Raw genomic sequence first — 15042 nt, 5'->3', positions numbered from 1 at the left:
ACTGTGCAATTACTTTTCTTGTATCTTCATTTAGTGTTGACTCATCGTAGTTTGAGGTTATGGCATTGTGTTCAGGGAAAATTACCATATTTTCTCCAATGAATTTCGTGTTATTCAATCTTTCAAAGCAACTCTTATCATAAACACCACCACAAATAAAACACATCACAATTGAAACTTTTTTATTTTTATGGCACTTGTAAAAATTTATATCAGCCTTGTCAGGCGGCTTACTTTCGGGTGGCGCCATCGCCAATTGTAATGTAGTATATTGCACTTATTTTATTCAGTGATATGTAAGTCATTGAGATTTTTGTAATAAGTGATCTTGTAATAAATGCCCTGAACAAAAATAATAGAAATGAAAAAGTCTAGGATAATTTTACTAAAACACTTGACGTTAGTACGTCAGAAAAACCGATCGGATGGTTCTGGGATAAAAATTTTTTTTCAAGCAATCAGACAAATTATTTTTTTACTAGCTTTGCACGTGTAACTAAAACAGCTTTTTTATTGTTTATTAAAATGTTTGTGTCATGATTTATGATTTATTGATGATAATGTTTACAAATAAAATTTCAATACTATTTTAACAAATTAATTTATGATTTATTTTTGTAAGTTAAACAATTTACGAAAAAAGTACCATGACTTCATATTTTATTATAATTTCGAAACTATATGAGTTTAAGCATTTTACATCCTGATTTTAGAAATCGATATTACATGTAAATATCTCAAATTGTTTGAAAATTTCGTCATTAAAATTCCATTAACATGGTGTAATTTATCTTAAGTTTTTCAACAAGTAATAGCTATATATAGATAATGATCCTTTTAAGATTTTTGGAATAAAATATAAGTTATTGTTATTTGTTTTAGTATATTAACGCAACAAAAATAGCCATTATTTTTATCCGATATTGACTTTATTGATCCCAATAATTTAATAAAAGTTTTAGCTAAACAATTAGATTGATAAAGTTAAAATTTATTTTTCATTACTTTATAAGATTAGTAAAAATATAATTAAGTATAAATTATAACATTAACAACTCGAATACACAAGATCAAGACAAAATGGCAAATGAAGTAGTCTCGTATTGTTGGTAAAAATTGCATACTACGTGTACACTGTACTCTGCCCTTTCTCTCGCCAGAAGGTCAATTTATGGAAACCAGATTCTTCAAAATATCCAGCTAAAACTAATGAGTCAGTAAGGTTTCTGCGAACAAACGCTAAGTAAGTCAACCGAGACACAGTGCCCTAATTTTAAAACATAATGCGTACTAAGTGAAAGTAAAAGATTCCAATTAAATTCAGTTACATAATAAGTGAAAAGTTTATGTTTAATATTTTATACGTTTATTTTTTCGTGCGGATAAACATAGTTTAAGTAAACTGAATCTATTTGTAAAATAAATTTAACCATCAGCGCCGATTTCTCAAGACAGCATTATTGTCGTAAAGCATGGTGTGCTTTTAATGTTTACAATTATAAATAGCTAAATGAAAGAACATGTTTTCTTATTTTTTATTGTCGGTTTTCAAAATAACTGTACTGATTGCATTTATTTTTACTTCGAAACAAAATTTCATTCATGGAAAATTTGTAGATAATGAAACACCGGTAAGTTTTCATTTATATTATTAATTCTTATAGAAAAAATATAATAATAATACATTTTCAGCAAACCATGATAATGAAAGAAAATTATCCTTTGGAAACTCATACAGTGGTGACAGACGATGAGTATATGTTAACTGTTTATCGCATACCAGGACCTTTGGGTTCTATTCCTGTATTTTTACAGCATGGACTTTTTGAAAGTTCAGTTGACTGGTTGCACAGTGGTAGAAGAAAATCACTTGGTAATAGATAATTTTTTAAACCGTTCTTTATTTTAAATGGCTGTATCAACTAATATACGCGTATCAATCTTCAGCATATATATTATCTAATCATGGATATGATGTGTGGTTAGGAAATGCAAGAGGTAGTACTTACTCTAAGCGCCATAAGCGATTATCAACAAGAAATCCAGAATATTGGGATTTTAGGTATATATTCTACTAGACTTTGAACAATTAATTTTTAGAATCATAAGCATTTTAAAATTTACCTTTTTAATAATTATTTTTACTATTTTTGGTAGCTGGAATGAACTGGGAGTGTATGACATACCGGCTTGTGTCACATACGTTTCAAGAATAGCAAACAATACCTTATGCTATATTGGACATTCAATGGGTACCTCGTCATTTACTGTAATGGCTGCTGAAAAACCGCATATTGCTAAAAATATACGAGCAATGTTTGGACTTGCACCTGTAGTTTATGAATATCATATAAAACAGCCAATATTGAAATTTTTATCTAAATTTACAAAAGCATTTCAGGTTAATGTAAAATTACTTTCATTAGGATATGGATATTTATCTTAGAGATAAGAAAGGGTTCAATTGATATTTAATATCTACGGATATAGATATAAACACATAGAAGCAAACTTTTTACCAGAAATAAATTTATATTATAAATTTTTTATTATATCGACATTATATCATTTATTATATAATTTATAGTTTCATTTTCTGCCTTGGTAACAGTTTCTAAATTCATTACATATTAATTTGTATATTTTTCCAGGTTATTGCAAATAATTTAGGTATACATGAATTGTTACCTCGAAATCATAATTTTAATACGTTAGCATATCATTTTTGTAAAATACCTGATATTGCTAATCATATATGTAGTAATTTACTTTTTGCCGTTGGAGGTTACAATTCTAAGCAGTTAAACTATGTATGTATTCTAAACACTTATTTTCTAATTTCGTATGCAATTACGAATAATTAAAAAAAGGTTCGTATTCCTGCAAGACTTTGTTACCAAGTATTTGGAGTAATGCTCCTTCTGGTACATCGCTGAAATTATTTTGCCATTGATTACAACAAATAAAAATAAATAAATTTCAAAATTTTGACTATGGGGATAAAATAAACATGATGGTTTATAAGAGTGTTCTGCCCACATGCATATAATTTTTCAAAGATTCAAGTACCTATTGCAGTATTTTCATCTGATAATGATTTAATAGTAAGCACAGAGGTAAGGATAAAATTAAATATTTGTATGTAACACAATAACAGAAATATAATCAATCCTCTATTTAGGATGTACGACATTTTTACAATCAAGTGCCGCATAAATTAGGACTATATGAAATTAAAAACAATTTTAGTCATTTCGATTTCTTATTGGCAAAGGATGCTCCAGATTTATTGACTACATTTTTATATATACTATACTAAATTAATCGCAAACTGTATTGATATAATAAAAAATTTAATGTTGTATGACAAGTAAAAATTAGTTTATTAATGCTAAATATTGCTTATAAGAAAACAATTTTCTTGTAAGCAATGACACTGATCTCTAGCATACAGTAATGACTAGATATTATATGAGTCCTAAATGACAGCAACATTTGAAACGATTTGAAATCGTCTCAACTCAGAAATTAAAATAAATAATAATTTTTCGTGTTATTGTATGATGCATTGTTCTCTAAAAAGAATATCACTGAACTGATGCATACAGATTAAGTGTGTGAAGTATTTATCAGTAAGTATTCGGTTACTTTTAAAAATCTTGGAAAGAAAACAAGCAAAAGATCGAGTCCGAAGATCCCGTGATTTTTTGTAACTACTACTTATATAAAATAAAATTAACCTGTACAATAATAGACTGTACAATGATCTATAAAAAACACTCTTCGTGTCAACTACAGTAAGCTAAGTATAGTTTGTGGATACGAATGGGACAAAGCACAGACTGCGTAATTTTGTTATTTAAATTGTGCATTCTAAACACTATTGAACTGTATTCGTCGTTAACAATGTACAAATGTAAGATATTTATAAAATGAATAGGTTTTGCATTATGGGATTTTTTTGTTATTTTAGATATATTTAATTTTTTCTTGTGTCTACTAAACCTTTAACATTATAAAAAAGAAGGTAATTATTCTATTTATTCTATAATTAGCCATTTAACAATTTAATTATACATAAATACTTATTGAAGTAACTTTATCTAGATGACCACTTGTAATTGATAATATTTACACTAACGCATTCTTACAACACGCTGGATGACGTTTTATTGTTTAGAAAGAAACAATAAATATTTTAATTGTAAAAATATGTGTCTAAAACAATATTGTTAAAACAAGACAGCTATTTTAAAATGTTTTAATGATTATCATATCTTTTCACTATTTAATGTGTACCCTTTAAATATTAAAGCAATAACATAATTAAATAATAGAAAAACCTAGTCAGAAGTTCTCTATTCAACGGCAGATTGAAAATATTCTGTTATGACTTTGTTATTTTCGTAGATCGTCCTGTTCCGCGAATGATTTCATAATGCAAAAAACAATGACATAGAGCTTTGCATTCAGCGATGTGTAGTAAGAACATATCTTCAGGAATATGCATACTGGTTACAATTCGAATTTGTACTTTAAGAAAAGTATAATAAAAAACTAAATATTTTTTAGTATTAAGATTATAATATGGTGTTAAGTATTTTCCCCTAACAGAATGTGTAATATTTTATTTATAGCGAGAATATAATTATTAGGTATAATAAGAGCACAAAACCATTCGTTAACTATCTGGTTCAAATCCGGCCCTGATTTTACCCTGATCTAGCTCTGATCTAACCCTGATCAGATTACTTACATAAATACCTAACCCATCATATGATTCTTTGTAAGACTCGGAGTTTGGTCAAGTGCGACTCTTGTGTCTTCCCACTATCGTCTTTTTGTCACCCTTGCTACGCTTTAGATAAATTCGAATCATGAGAAAATCATATACTTTGCGCACTAGCTGCCTAATACTATTTTTCTAATTTAATTGTTTGTCAATTAATAATGTAATATAGCAAATGAGTTATTTGTGTGGTAAAAAAAGTTTCATAACGTTTTTATAATTATTCATTTTCACCATACGTTGGGCATGTGCCGAATAACTCGGCAACTAATGTCATTCTAAGCTATCTATCGACTCCTACAGACGTAGCACTTGCGCAATACATTGTAGTCATGTGTGTTCGTAAAACTATCAAATCGAACCTAGATTGTTTACGTAAAATCTTATTTTACACAGCTAACTACATAGTTTTAATTATTAATTTTTAAATCATCACTATAGAATAAAACTATTAAAACTTCCTCTATGAATAGTGTGGATCAAACTTTAAATTAATATAAATTACTTAAAAATCCCTTATAACATTCTTGTTCTTAATTTTAACAGAATCTACTAATTTTAAGCAACATATTTTTGTATGGTCGTTTGATGATGTTCTTTCAATATAAATTATAGAAGCTACCAAAACATTCACAAACGCATTAACTCCGTGATGACGCACATTTGATTCATGATGTAGAGGTCAGTGCATTGATAACAGATAATTTAGCTGGCATTCAAGAATATCTGTATAGTCATGATAGCAGTGAGTCTAACCAAACTTCATTTTATCGTCGATTATTTCGTGAACTTATTCTTTAAGTGATTGTAATAGTTTTTAGATCGAAAAACCTTTACAATACTGTAATATACAAATTATTACATAAAATAACAAAACACTTTTAAACAATTATTTTGTAAAATAAAAAAACATATTTTCAGAAATTCAAGAATGAAAATCCAAGTATAACAAGATAGTATAAGTTAATTATTGTTTGCTAACAGCTTCAATATTACATTCATTATTTATTTTGCAGACTAAAATAAGTATTTTTGTGAGTGTTACACTTGTAGTTATATGCAATTTATTCAATATTCAAGATAATTTATTGAATAAAGAATCGCTAGTAAGTTTTTTTTATTTATTTTCTTATAGCTTTCATATCACGTCTTATATTTATTAATAATGATGTTTATATAAATTCTTAGGAAAATGCAATACTGCAAGAAAATTATCCTGCTGAAACTCACAAAGTATTGACAGAAGATGGATTTATATTAACGATTCATCGCATACCAGGACGAACAGGATCGATTCCAGTATATTTACAACATGGACTTTTATCAAGTTCAGCCGATTGGTTGAAAAGTGGTAAAGGTAGATCTCTTGGTAAGTCATACTGTATAATTTAAAATAATTTCATCACCAACAACATTAAATACTTTATGTGAAAAAAAGACATCGGTAATCAATTTAATTCGGTAATTTTTAAGTTCCTAACCTTAAAAATAAAAAATTGAAAAAATACAGAACATGCGTAGCGCATTTTATATCGCCAGTTGATTATATAAACGTTTATTATTAACCAGTAAATATTTCATCAGTTCGTTAACTATCTTAAATTTTAGCGTGTCCTGTTTATCGAATGTGTATATTTAAAATGTTTAGCTTATATATTATCAGATAATGGATATGATGTGTGGATGGGAAATGCAAGAGGTAATGTTTATTCTCAAGAACATGTAAAATTATCTTCGTCGGAACCTCAGTTTTGGAATTTCAGGTATTGATATTTTTTTTAAAGTTATATCAATGATCAGAATATTATTAAAGTGAAAAAAAATGTAATTTACTATCTTTGGCGCCCCCTACGATTAACGTGTAAGATACGTATCGAGTCAATTAAATGCACTGGTAGAATGTTTTAATCTACGTTCTTTCAATACTTATTTCGTATTTAAATAAGTTAGATCAACTGTTATTTAAAAAAGTTTGACTGTAATTATATAACTTCAAATAAACATTTTTTATTCGCTAATATCTTAATGTTGAAGCCAATGTACATACATCATCCGTGGTAATAGATTCTTGCAGAACATTTTTTAAACAGCGCCACTTGGTTAATTTCTGTAAAGAGAAATCTATTTATATGCTATCTAATATCATTGAGACCCTGGTAGAAATGAATCTAAGAACAGGCTAGTAACTGGCCAGTTCTTAGGGTAATTTCTACCAGGGAGAGTGCAAAAATAGTAAAAATAACACATGTTGAAGTTTGCCTAATGAGAAGCAATAATAAAATAGTGTCTAGTACGATATTAATTCTATTGTATATTAGTAGCACAGTGGTGGCAACTTTTTTCCTATTAGTGTATTGTAGTTATAGATTGCAACATTACATCATTTTTAATGGACTTATATTATAATAAAATTATAAGAATTTGCTATTTCATATTCATTAAATAGTATGTATTTACGTATACTAAAATAACTGTAATTTTTATGCAGCTGGCATGAAGTTGGATTTTATGATGTATCTGCTACAATATTGTACATTTCCAAAATTACTAATAACACTATGTTCTACGTGGGTCATTCGATGGGTGGATCAACTTTTGCTGTTATGGCAACTCAAAGACCACGTATGGCTGACAATGTTAGAGCGATGATTGGTCTTGTACCAGCAGTTTACGAAAGTCATACGCGTCACCATTTACTGAAAGCGATTGCTGTACATTGGGAAACGTTGCAGGTTTTAATTTGATAAATAATTAGGAAAGTTTGGAATTGTTATTTTTAAGCTCAAATCATATAATATTTATATTTTTACAGTCGTTTGCGCATACTTTAGGTATACATAAATTTTTAACCTGGAACATTTTTACTGACTTATTTTTCCACCAATTAAGTAAAGTACCTATTATTGGTAGAGCATATGCGAGCAACTTGTTATTCTATATATTTGGATACAACCCTGATCAACTCGATTATGTAAGCAAAAAGCACGAGAATTTCTTATATCTATTCGATTTATACAGGCACTATAGAGTATAGTATATTTCTTTCAACTATTACAAAAAACGTGTATGTTTATTTTTATTTTCAGGCTAAACTGCCAGTATTTATGGACAAACTACCAGCTGGAACATCAATAAGATTATTTTGCCATTGGTTACAGCAAATGACCGTAAATGAATTTCGAAATTTTGATTATGGACGTCAAACGAATTTGATGATTTATAATAGTACCGAACCACCAAAATATGATTTAACAAAAATTAAAGTACCTGTTGCAGTATTTTTATCAGATAATGATATATTAGTAACTGCCGAAGTACGTTTTTATGTATAAATATAATGGCTGAAGGCTCATATTCGTATAATAATAAGTTCGCGAAGAATTTTATTAAAGTGTAGTTTGAGTGTTGGTATAAGATTATTGTGGCTCGCGTATTTCTGCATGTTCGCGAAAACCCAGCCTTAAGCCAGATTAGTACGTATAATATATTGTGAATTGAAATTACTTATTTCTATATAATTTGATAGTTCGCAATATCATTATACAAAATTCTATTATAAAATGCATATATCATAATGAATTAACTAATCGAATAATATATTACCTCTTAGGATATAGTACATTTTTATGAACAGGTGCCAAACAAAATCGGGTTGTACGATGTTGGTCACGGATTTAATCATGGAGACTTTATATGGGGAATAAACGCCACTGAACTCGTTTATAACATAATTCTCGATATCTTCAAGTAAGTAAAAGTACTTGTAAAAATACAATTATAACATTACAATAATATAATTATATGATAAGGTGTAAAAAGATGAATGTCTTTAAAGTTATTGAAAAATATTCATTTATACTATGAAATCCATAAATTCTGCATGAATTTCATATTTTAATTATTTATCGGAATACGTTTTTGATATTTAATTTTACTAGCTCAATAATTTGTAATGTACTTATTTCAGAAATCAACGATAGACTATATCACCACTCTTCATAACACATATTAATTCAAGGATTTGTTGCGCACCTTATCAAAACCTCTGTCAAAAATTATTGAATAAACCATTATATTACAAAAATGAATATTTTTAATTTTCACCACTGCAAAATAGTCATATCAATTTAATTTTTGTATTATTATATATATTTGTATTTATTCAAGGCAGAGTTGAAGCACATATATCATAGTATGTCCCCTGGTAGAAAATTAATGGTTGAAATTCGTTAAAAAGTTAAGTTTAATTGGCCAGTTTTATCAAATTTCAATGTAAAAAATTAATTAAAATATTGCTAATATTTTAGTGATGCGTATCTATAATACCACATCAGTTATTATTAAGTTAAAAATTGTTTTTCCCTTTTTTTGGCATTAAAACGTATATATGTCTTATTACTAATATTTGGATTTTTTACGATTGTAACGTATTTTTCTACAATTTTTGGATTGTAACAGTCATTTGACCTGTTACAATGCCGCTACCCTAAGCGGGTCTTGGGCGTTGTCGTCCAGATCAGACGGGTGGGTGCCTATCACCACTACACAGCGCGTCCTTAGGTTGCGGATAGAGGAACAGCCCCAGAGAAAGAGGTTAGCTGCGAATAAACTGAATAAGCAGCCGCGGTCAGCCGATAGGAACAGACGTGGGTGTGATGAGCCCACACTATCGAACGAATTCATCTAGAAACACTACGCAAGCACCACAACAAAAAAACACTTCACATTATCTCTTATCTCTCAATCTATCTCTTTCATCACACATTACAAAAAGGGGCAAAAATCCTGCTGCCGAGGAGGATGCGGGAGCGATGACAACTGCCCCGAAAGGGGATGTGTAGAATGATTCGTCACCTGGTCTTACGCGGTAACGATGCCAGCGAAGGCGCGCTGCCTTGCAGGGGGGCGTTATGATGCGAGAATGAAACCGTAGTGTGTCTGACGACGAGTTGACACTGTCCTCGTCAAAGTCGGAAAGCTCTCATACTTAGTTCTAGAAAGGTATGGGGGTTATCACCCTAGAACGGTGGACTCACCTGCGATCGGAACAAGATCCAAAGCGCGCGGGTTTAACATAACATCATGGCTCAAAAAAATCAAATCCGAACCAAAAGGGACTTAAGAGTCGGAACTTCGAATGTTCGCAGTCTATACAGAGCAGGCGCGTTTAAAGAACTTGTAAAGGAAGTTGATAGGTACAATCTAGATTTGGTAGCAATACAGGAATCGCGGTGGCCAGATGGTGGAGTACTAGCATCGGGTAACTTCACGTACCTGTATGGGGCCGGGAGTGGGGGATCTCTAGGCACCGGATTTCTCGTAAGCAAAAGCATCATACATTCGGTTAAAAGTTTCAAATCCGTCAATGATAGGCTCTCGTACATCATTATCGAAGGTGAATGGTATAGATATGTATTTATTAATGTACACTGTCCTACGGAGGATAAAGAAGAGGAAGCTAAGGATCTCTATTACGAAACTTTAGAGCAGGTAATCGACCAGTTCGCGTCTTACGACATAAGAATAGTATTAGGCGATTTCAATGCTAAAATAGGTAGGGAGGAAATATTTAGGCCTACTATAGGGAAGGAAAGTCTGCACGAAGCCAGCAATGATAACGGTATTAGGGTCATACATTTCGCGGCGGCAAAAGATCTTATAATCAAAACTACGTGTTTTAAGCACAAGGACATACACAAGGCAATGTGGACATCGCCGGACGGGGCTACACAGAACCAAATTGATCATTTCCTCATTGAAAAAAGACGTCATACTAACGTTATCGACGTAAGGGCTTACAGAGGGGCAGATAGCGACTCGGACCACTTCCTAGTAGTAGCCAAATTAAGAGCTAGACTAGTAGCGAATCAAAATAGTAAGCGAGCAAACAAGGTAGAAAGCTTCGATACTGAGAAGCTACGAGATAGAATAGAGCAAACTAGGTACCAGATAGAAATTAATAACAGGTTTCAGGCACTTGAAGAAGCAAACACATCGCCGGAGGGGAATGACGGACCGAATAGCTTATGGGGGGACATCGAAAAAACGGTAAAAGAGGCCGCGAACAAACGAAGAGTGCGAACTCTGGTTTGAAAGGCGCAAAAAGGCTAAATTAGATAGCTTACAAAATAGAAGCGATAGGACCGTAGAAGAGTATTCTAACGTAAGGAAACAGACGAGCGCGATCTACAGAAATAAGAAGCGGGAGTATCAAAAGAATCTTATTAGGAGAATAAAAACTAACAGTAAGGAAAATAACCCCCGCGAAATGTACAGAGGGATTAACGCCATCAGAAAGGGTTTTAGGAGTAGAGTGCCATTGATGAAGGACGAAAACGGGGACCTCGTAACAAATGACAACGAATTACTGTCGCTGTGGAAAAATTATTTCGATAAATTATTAAACGTGCATGAAAATAGCGAAGAATTAGGGGACGAAATTCACACTGCTGAACTCCATGTGGAGGAACCGAGCTACCAAGAAGTAGAGGCCGCGATTAAAAAACTAAAAAACAACAAAGCCGCGGGAAATGACTCTATACCAGCTGAGTTACTCAAATATGGGGGCGTCGAGCTCACTTTCAAAATCTATAATCTAGTATGTGCCATCTGGAAAAATGAAACAATACCCGAAAATTGGAAGGAATCTATCATTATACCGATTTTTAAAAAGGGGGATAAGACAGACTGCAATAACTATAGGGGTATCTCACCTTTAGCAACGTGCTACAAAGTTCTGTCAAACGTAATACAAGCTAGACTCACTCCATTCGCGGAAGATATAGTAGGAGATTATCAGTGCGGATTTCGGCGAACAGATCGACGAGCGATCAAATGTTTACCATAAGACAGTTGTTAGAGAAAAAGTGGGAATTTTGCGAAACCATACACCAACTATTTATAGATTTTAAAAAAGCGTACGACTCTATTAAGCGAAGCAAAATGTATCAAATTCTAGTACTTCTCGCTGTACCGAAAAAACTCGTGAGATTAATTCAAATATGTCTGAACGGAAGCACGGGAAAGGTCCGAGTAGGCGGTAATGTATCAGAACCTTCATGATACGCGATGGTTTAAAACAAGGGGATGGGCTCTCTACGGTGCTGTTCAACTTAACGTTAGAGTATGCCGTTAGAAAAATGGGATATACTGGGGGATTGTAGGGAATCGGTAGCAAGAAACGCGGAAATCCTCATAAAAGCGGTGGAGTATACAGGGTTAGAAGTGAGTGAATCAAAAACAAAGTACATGGTTGTGGATAAGCTAGGCATCTGCAAAGGGGAGGAAGATCTCAGAGTTGGGAATTTTACTTTTGAAAAGGTTAGCGAATTCAGGTATCTGGGTACGACCATAAATGATAGAAACGAGATTAATGTCGAAATAAATAAGAGACTCCATTCGGGTAATGCTTGCTTTTACGCCGTGAGTAATTTACTTAAGTCGAGGCTATTGTCTAAAAACGTTAAAATAAGAATATACAGGACAATGATACTGCCGGTGGTTCTGTACGGGTGCGAAACGTGGGCTCTCACTAAGCAGGCGGACAACCGTTTTAGGGTATTTGAAGTCATGCGGAAAATATACGAGCCGAAGAAAGATGAGGAAACCGGGGAATGGAGGAGACTACACAATGATGAGTTACACAATCTGTACGCGTCACCAAATATTAACAGAATAATAAAATCGCGCAGATTGGGATGGGCAGGGCACGTAGCGAGAATGGGAGACGACCGTACGGCAGCGCGTGTCATGAAGGGCAGGCCGATGGTAACGCGACCTCTAGGTAGACCTAGACGTAGATGGGAGGGCAACGTAAAAGCGGATCTAGTAGAAATAGGACGGGTGGGTGTCGATCGGAGAGGTGCATCTTGGGTGGGGTTGACACAAGATAGGGCAGCATGGAAGGCTTGCGTAGATGAGGCGATGAACTTTCGAGTTCCAAATGCCACGTAAAAAAAAACCGTCATTTGACAAATTTCAAGCAAAAGTATGAGTATATTTTATCATGAGTTAATGCGTCATATCTATGCATTTATAACGGTTAAACGCTTATTTAGTTAAATCGTTAACCACAACTTAGCTAAGTGTTTTAAAACTTAGCTTATTAACTGTTAACATTTCTACCAGGCTTCAAGTGCAGATTTTTATTTTATGATATATAGGTATTACATAGTCGCAGTCGTAAAAGGGATGTATACGATGATACAGATATGTCCATCTCAATAAAATTTTGAATAGCCAAGCTCGTGCACAATGTCGGATTTTGATAAAAGTAATATCTTAAAAAGACTATAAAAAATATTAAGATACATACACTTTGAAAGTGTGAAAATTGTACATATATAGCAACAGTTTTATTTGAGAATATATACAGATATAATTTTTATTTGATCAAATTGATTCTCGTTTAAATTGCACGATTTCAAATTAAGAGCAAAAGGAAGGAAAGCGATGTGTTTGAATACGACCATCCTAGCACAGCTTTCACGTACGCTTCGGGAAAATTGCAAGTTCTGTAGGCGGCTCTAAAAGTGTGTGGTCAACCATTTTGGACCGAAACTATCTATTGTTACTGGCTAGATGTCAGTCTCGCGGGAAACGAACGAACGAGCGAACTAGGCGATAAGAGCTCCGTGACAAGAGCGGAATGGACAGCGCGAAAAGCACTTTACTTGAAACAGCTTTAATCCAGAAGGAAGCCGAGGAAAGGATTTATAAGTTTAAAATCGAACCCAAGCTTTAGAACTTTTGATTAGTAACAAATTTTTCAACACTTATCAGTAAAGTAGAAGTAGGTTATCAGCTAACAATCATTACCAATTCGACACAAGTGAAAATGAAGACTTATATAGTTAATCTATTCGTAACATTTATAACATGCTTTCCAAGCTTTTAAATTTATCAAGAGTTCTCACCTTGCAAAAATGTTCACTGAATCAAAAATTTAGACTACATTGAAACCTTGTGAGAATGTTAAGTGCTTATTAAATTTGTAAAGCATTTCAACGTGAAGTAAACCGCTTTCCTGATCAGAGCTTCTTAATCGAAATTGCTTTGAAACTTTATTCAGTGATACAATGAAACAACTATACCGTTACTTCAACACAATCTTTATTTTGACACAGAAACAATAATAATGATGATAAAACCAGAAAATAATTATTGAATAATTATATATTATTGTTAGGCTCGCTGTAAAAGTCTACTTTAATTATATTTACAAATTTGTATAATTTTACTGCAAAATTGTTACACTAAAACTTGTTTTCGGCACGTATCAAAAGAATTCATGTAAATATTTAATTTTGATTGCGTTATTAATTATTATTAAAGTGAACTTATGCTAGTAGCAAGTGTTGTCTTTGATTGAACCCAAGTGGAAAATTGTTCAAGCACACAATAGTCCCTTCATTAGCAAAAGCTCAGTAGTAACGTTGTATTTGGGTCAGACTAATCGATAAAGGGTATGAGCAGGTAACGGGTTTCCACTTAGGGCTCAAAAATGTTAAAATTGGCAAAAAATAAATTGAACGCAAAGGTAATCCTCGAGGTAATCATAAAATAATATAATAATATAATAAAATCAAAGCTTGTCTCATTTACAAGCTTTAATGATACTTGAGCTCATGGTTCAAAGCTTAAAATTCTGTACAATAACGAGTACAAAATAACGATTTCTCGAGACGTAAGTACACGAGAAAAATTGAAATCAGTTCGATAAAATATAGAACAAAAGAAATCAAAAGCATTTTCATTATGAAGCCTGATACGCGGAAGGCAGCAGTAGGGGCTAAAAAAGTTGATATCTGAAATGCCTTCTGCAAAGTACGATTCAATACGCGCGTACTGGATCGTGCGGAAATATTCCAGGAGCGGATTGCATTAGTGAGTCCGAGGACTCAAGTGATATTGCGAAATTTCAAGTGCACGTCATGCGCGCCCTCGGAAAATCCTCTTTGGAATCTCCGAGGCTACCGATGATGTCGAACAAGCCCATGCATTCCTCTCGCTATCGCTTGGAGCACGAGAACCTTGCGCGGCGAGCGGCGAGGATACGCGCGCGAGCATGCAAATTTCATGTGTGTGTCGGCTGCGACTGTATTATATAGAGACGTGCGCCAGCGAAGGGGTCTCCCCGTAATACAGGCAGCAACGCGGGTTGCCGGGCTCAAAGGCGCTCGTGGCCGCCGACGACGCCAAGAAACTCGAGGAACAGCTCGCTGGTGCACGAAATAGGTGATGTTGCTCGAAGA

General features: G+C 32.9%; 2 protein-coding genes across 9 annotated transcripts; both read left to right on the top strand.

Annotated features, from left to right (window-relative positions):
- The first annotated feature begins 1697 nt into the window (after positions 1-1697).
- Positions 1698-2446, top strand: LOC116416660 (lipase 3-like). Its single transcript, XM_031925769.1, has 3 exons — positions 1698-1873; positions 1948-2062; positions 2158-2446. The coding sequence occupies exons 1-3, from the start codon at positions 1699-1701 to the stop codon at positions 2444-2446; spliced, it is 579 nt and encodes a 192-aa protein (XP_031781629.1). The 5' UTR covers position 1698.
- A 2037-nt stretch (positions 2447-4483) lies between these two features.
- Positions 4484-8873, top strand: LOC100118625 (lipase 3). 8 transcript variants are annotated; one of them, XM_032601760.1, is made up of 10 exons: positions 4484-4544; positions 5405-5534; positions 5806-5895; positions 5978-6158; positions 6438-6552; positions 7278-7521; positions 7602-7760; positions 7876-8103; positions 8400-8536; positions 8757-8873. In XM_032601760.1, the coding sequence occupies exons 2-10, from the start codon at positions 5526-5528 to the stop codon at positions 8767-8769; spliced, it is 1176 nt and encodes a 391-aa protein (XP_032457651.1). In that variant the 5' UTR covers positions 4484-4544; positions 5405-5525; the 3' UTR covers positions 8770-8873. The 8 variants fall into 8 exon arrangements, with proteins under 8 accessions (XP_032457651.1, XP_032457650.1, XP_032457654.1 ...); XM_032601759.1 differs by lacking the exon at positions 4484-4544 and adding an exon at positions 5711-5732 and having other exon boundaries at positions 5410-5534; XM_032601761.1 differs by lacking the exon at positions 4484-4544 and adding an exon at positions 5711-5732 and having other exon boundaries at positions 5503-5632; positions 6453-6552.
- The last annotated feature ends 6169 nt before the right edge of the window (positions 8874-15042 follow it).

Source organism: Nasonia vitripennis, assembly GCF_009193385.2.
Source record: "Nasonia vitripennis strain AsymCx chromosome 3 unlocalized genomic scaffold, Nvit_psr_1.1 chr3_random0004, whole genome shotgun sequence".
NCBI classification, from domain to species: Eukaryota; Metazoa; Arthropoda; class Insecta; order Hymenoptera; family Pteromalidae; genus Nasonia; species Nasonia vitripennis.
This window is presented reverse-complemented; position numbering and strand designations above follow the sequence as displayed.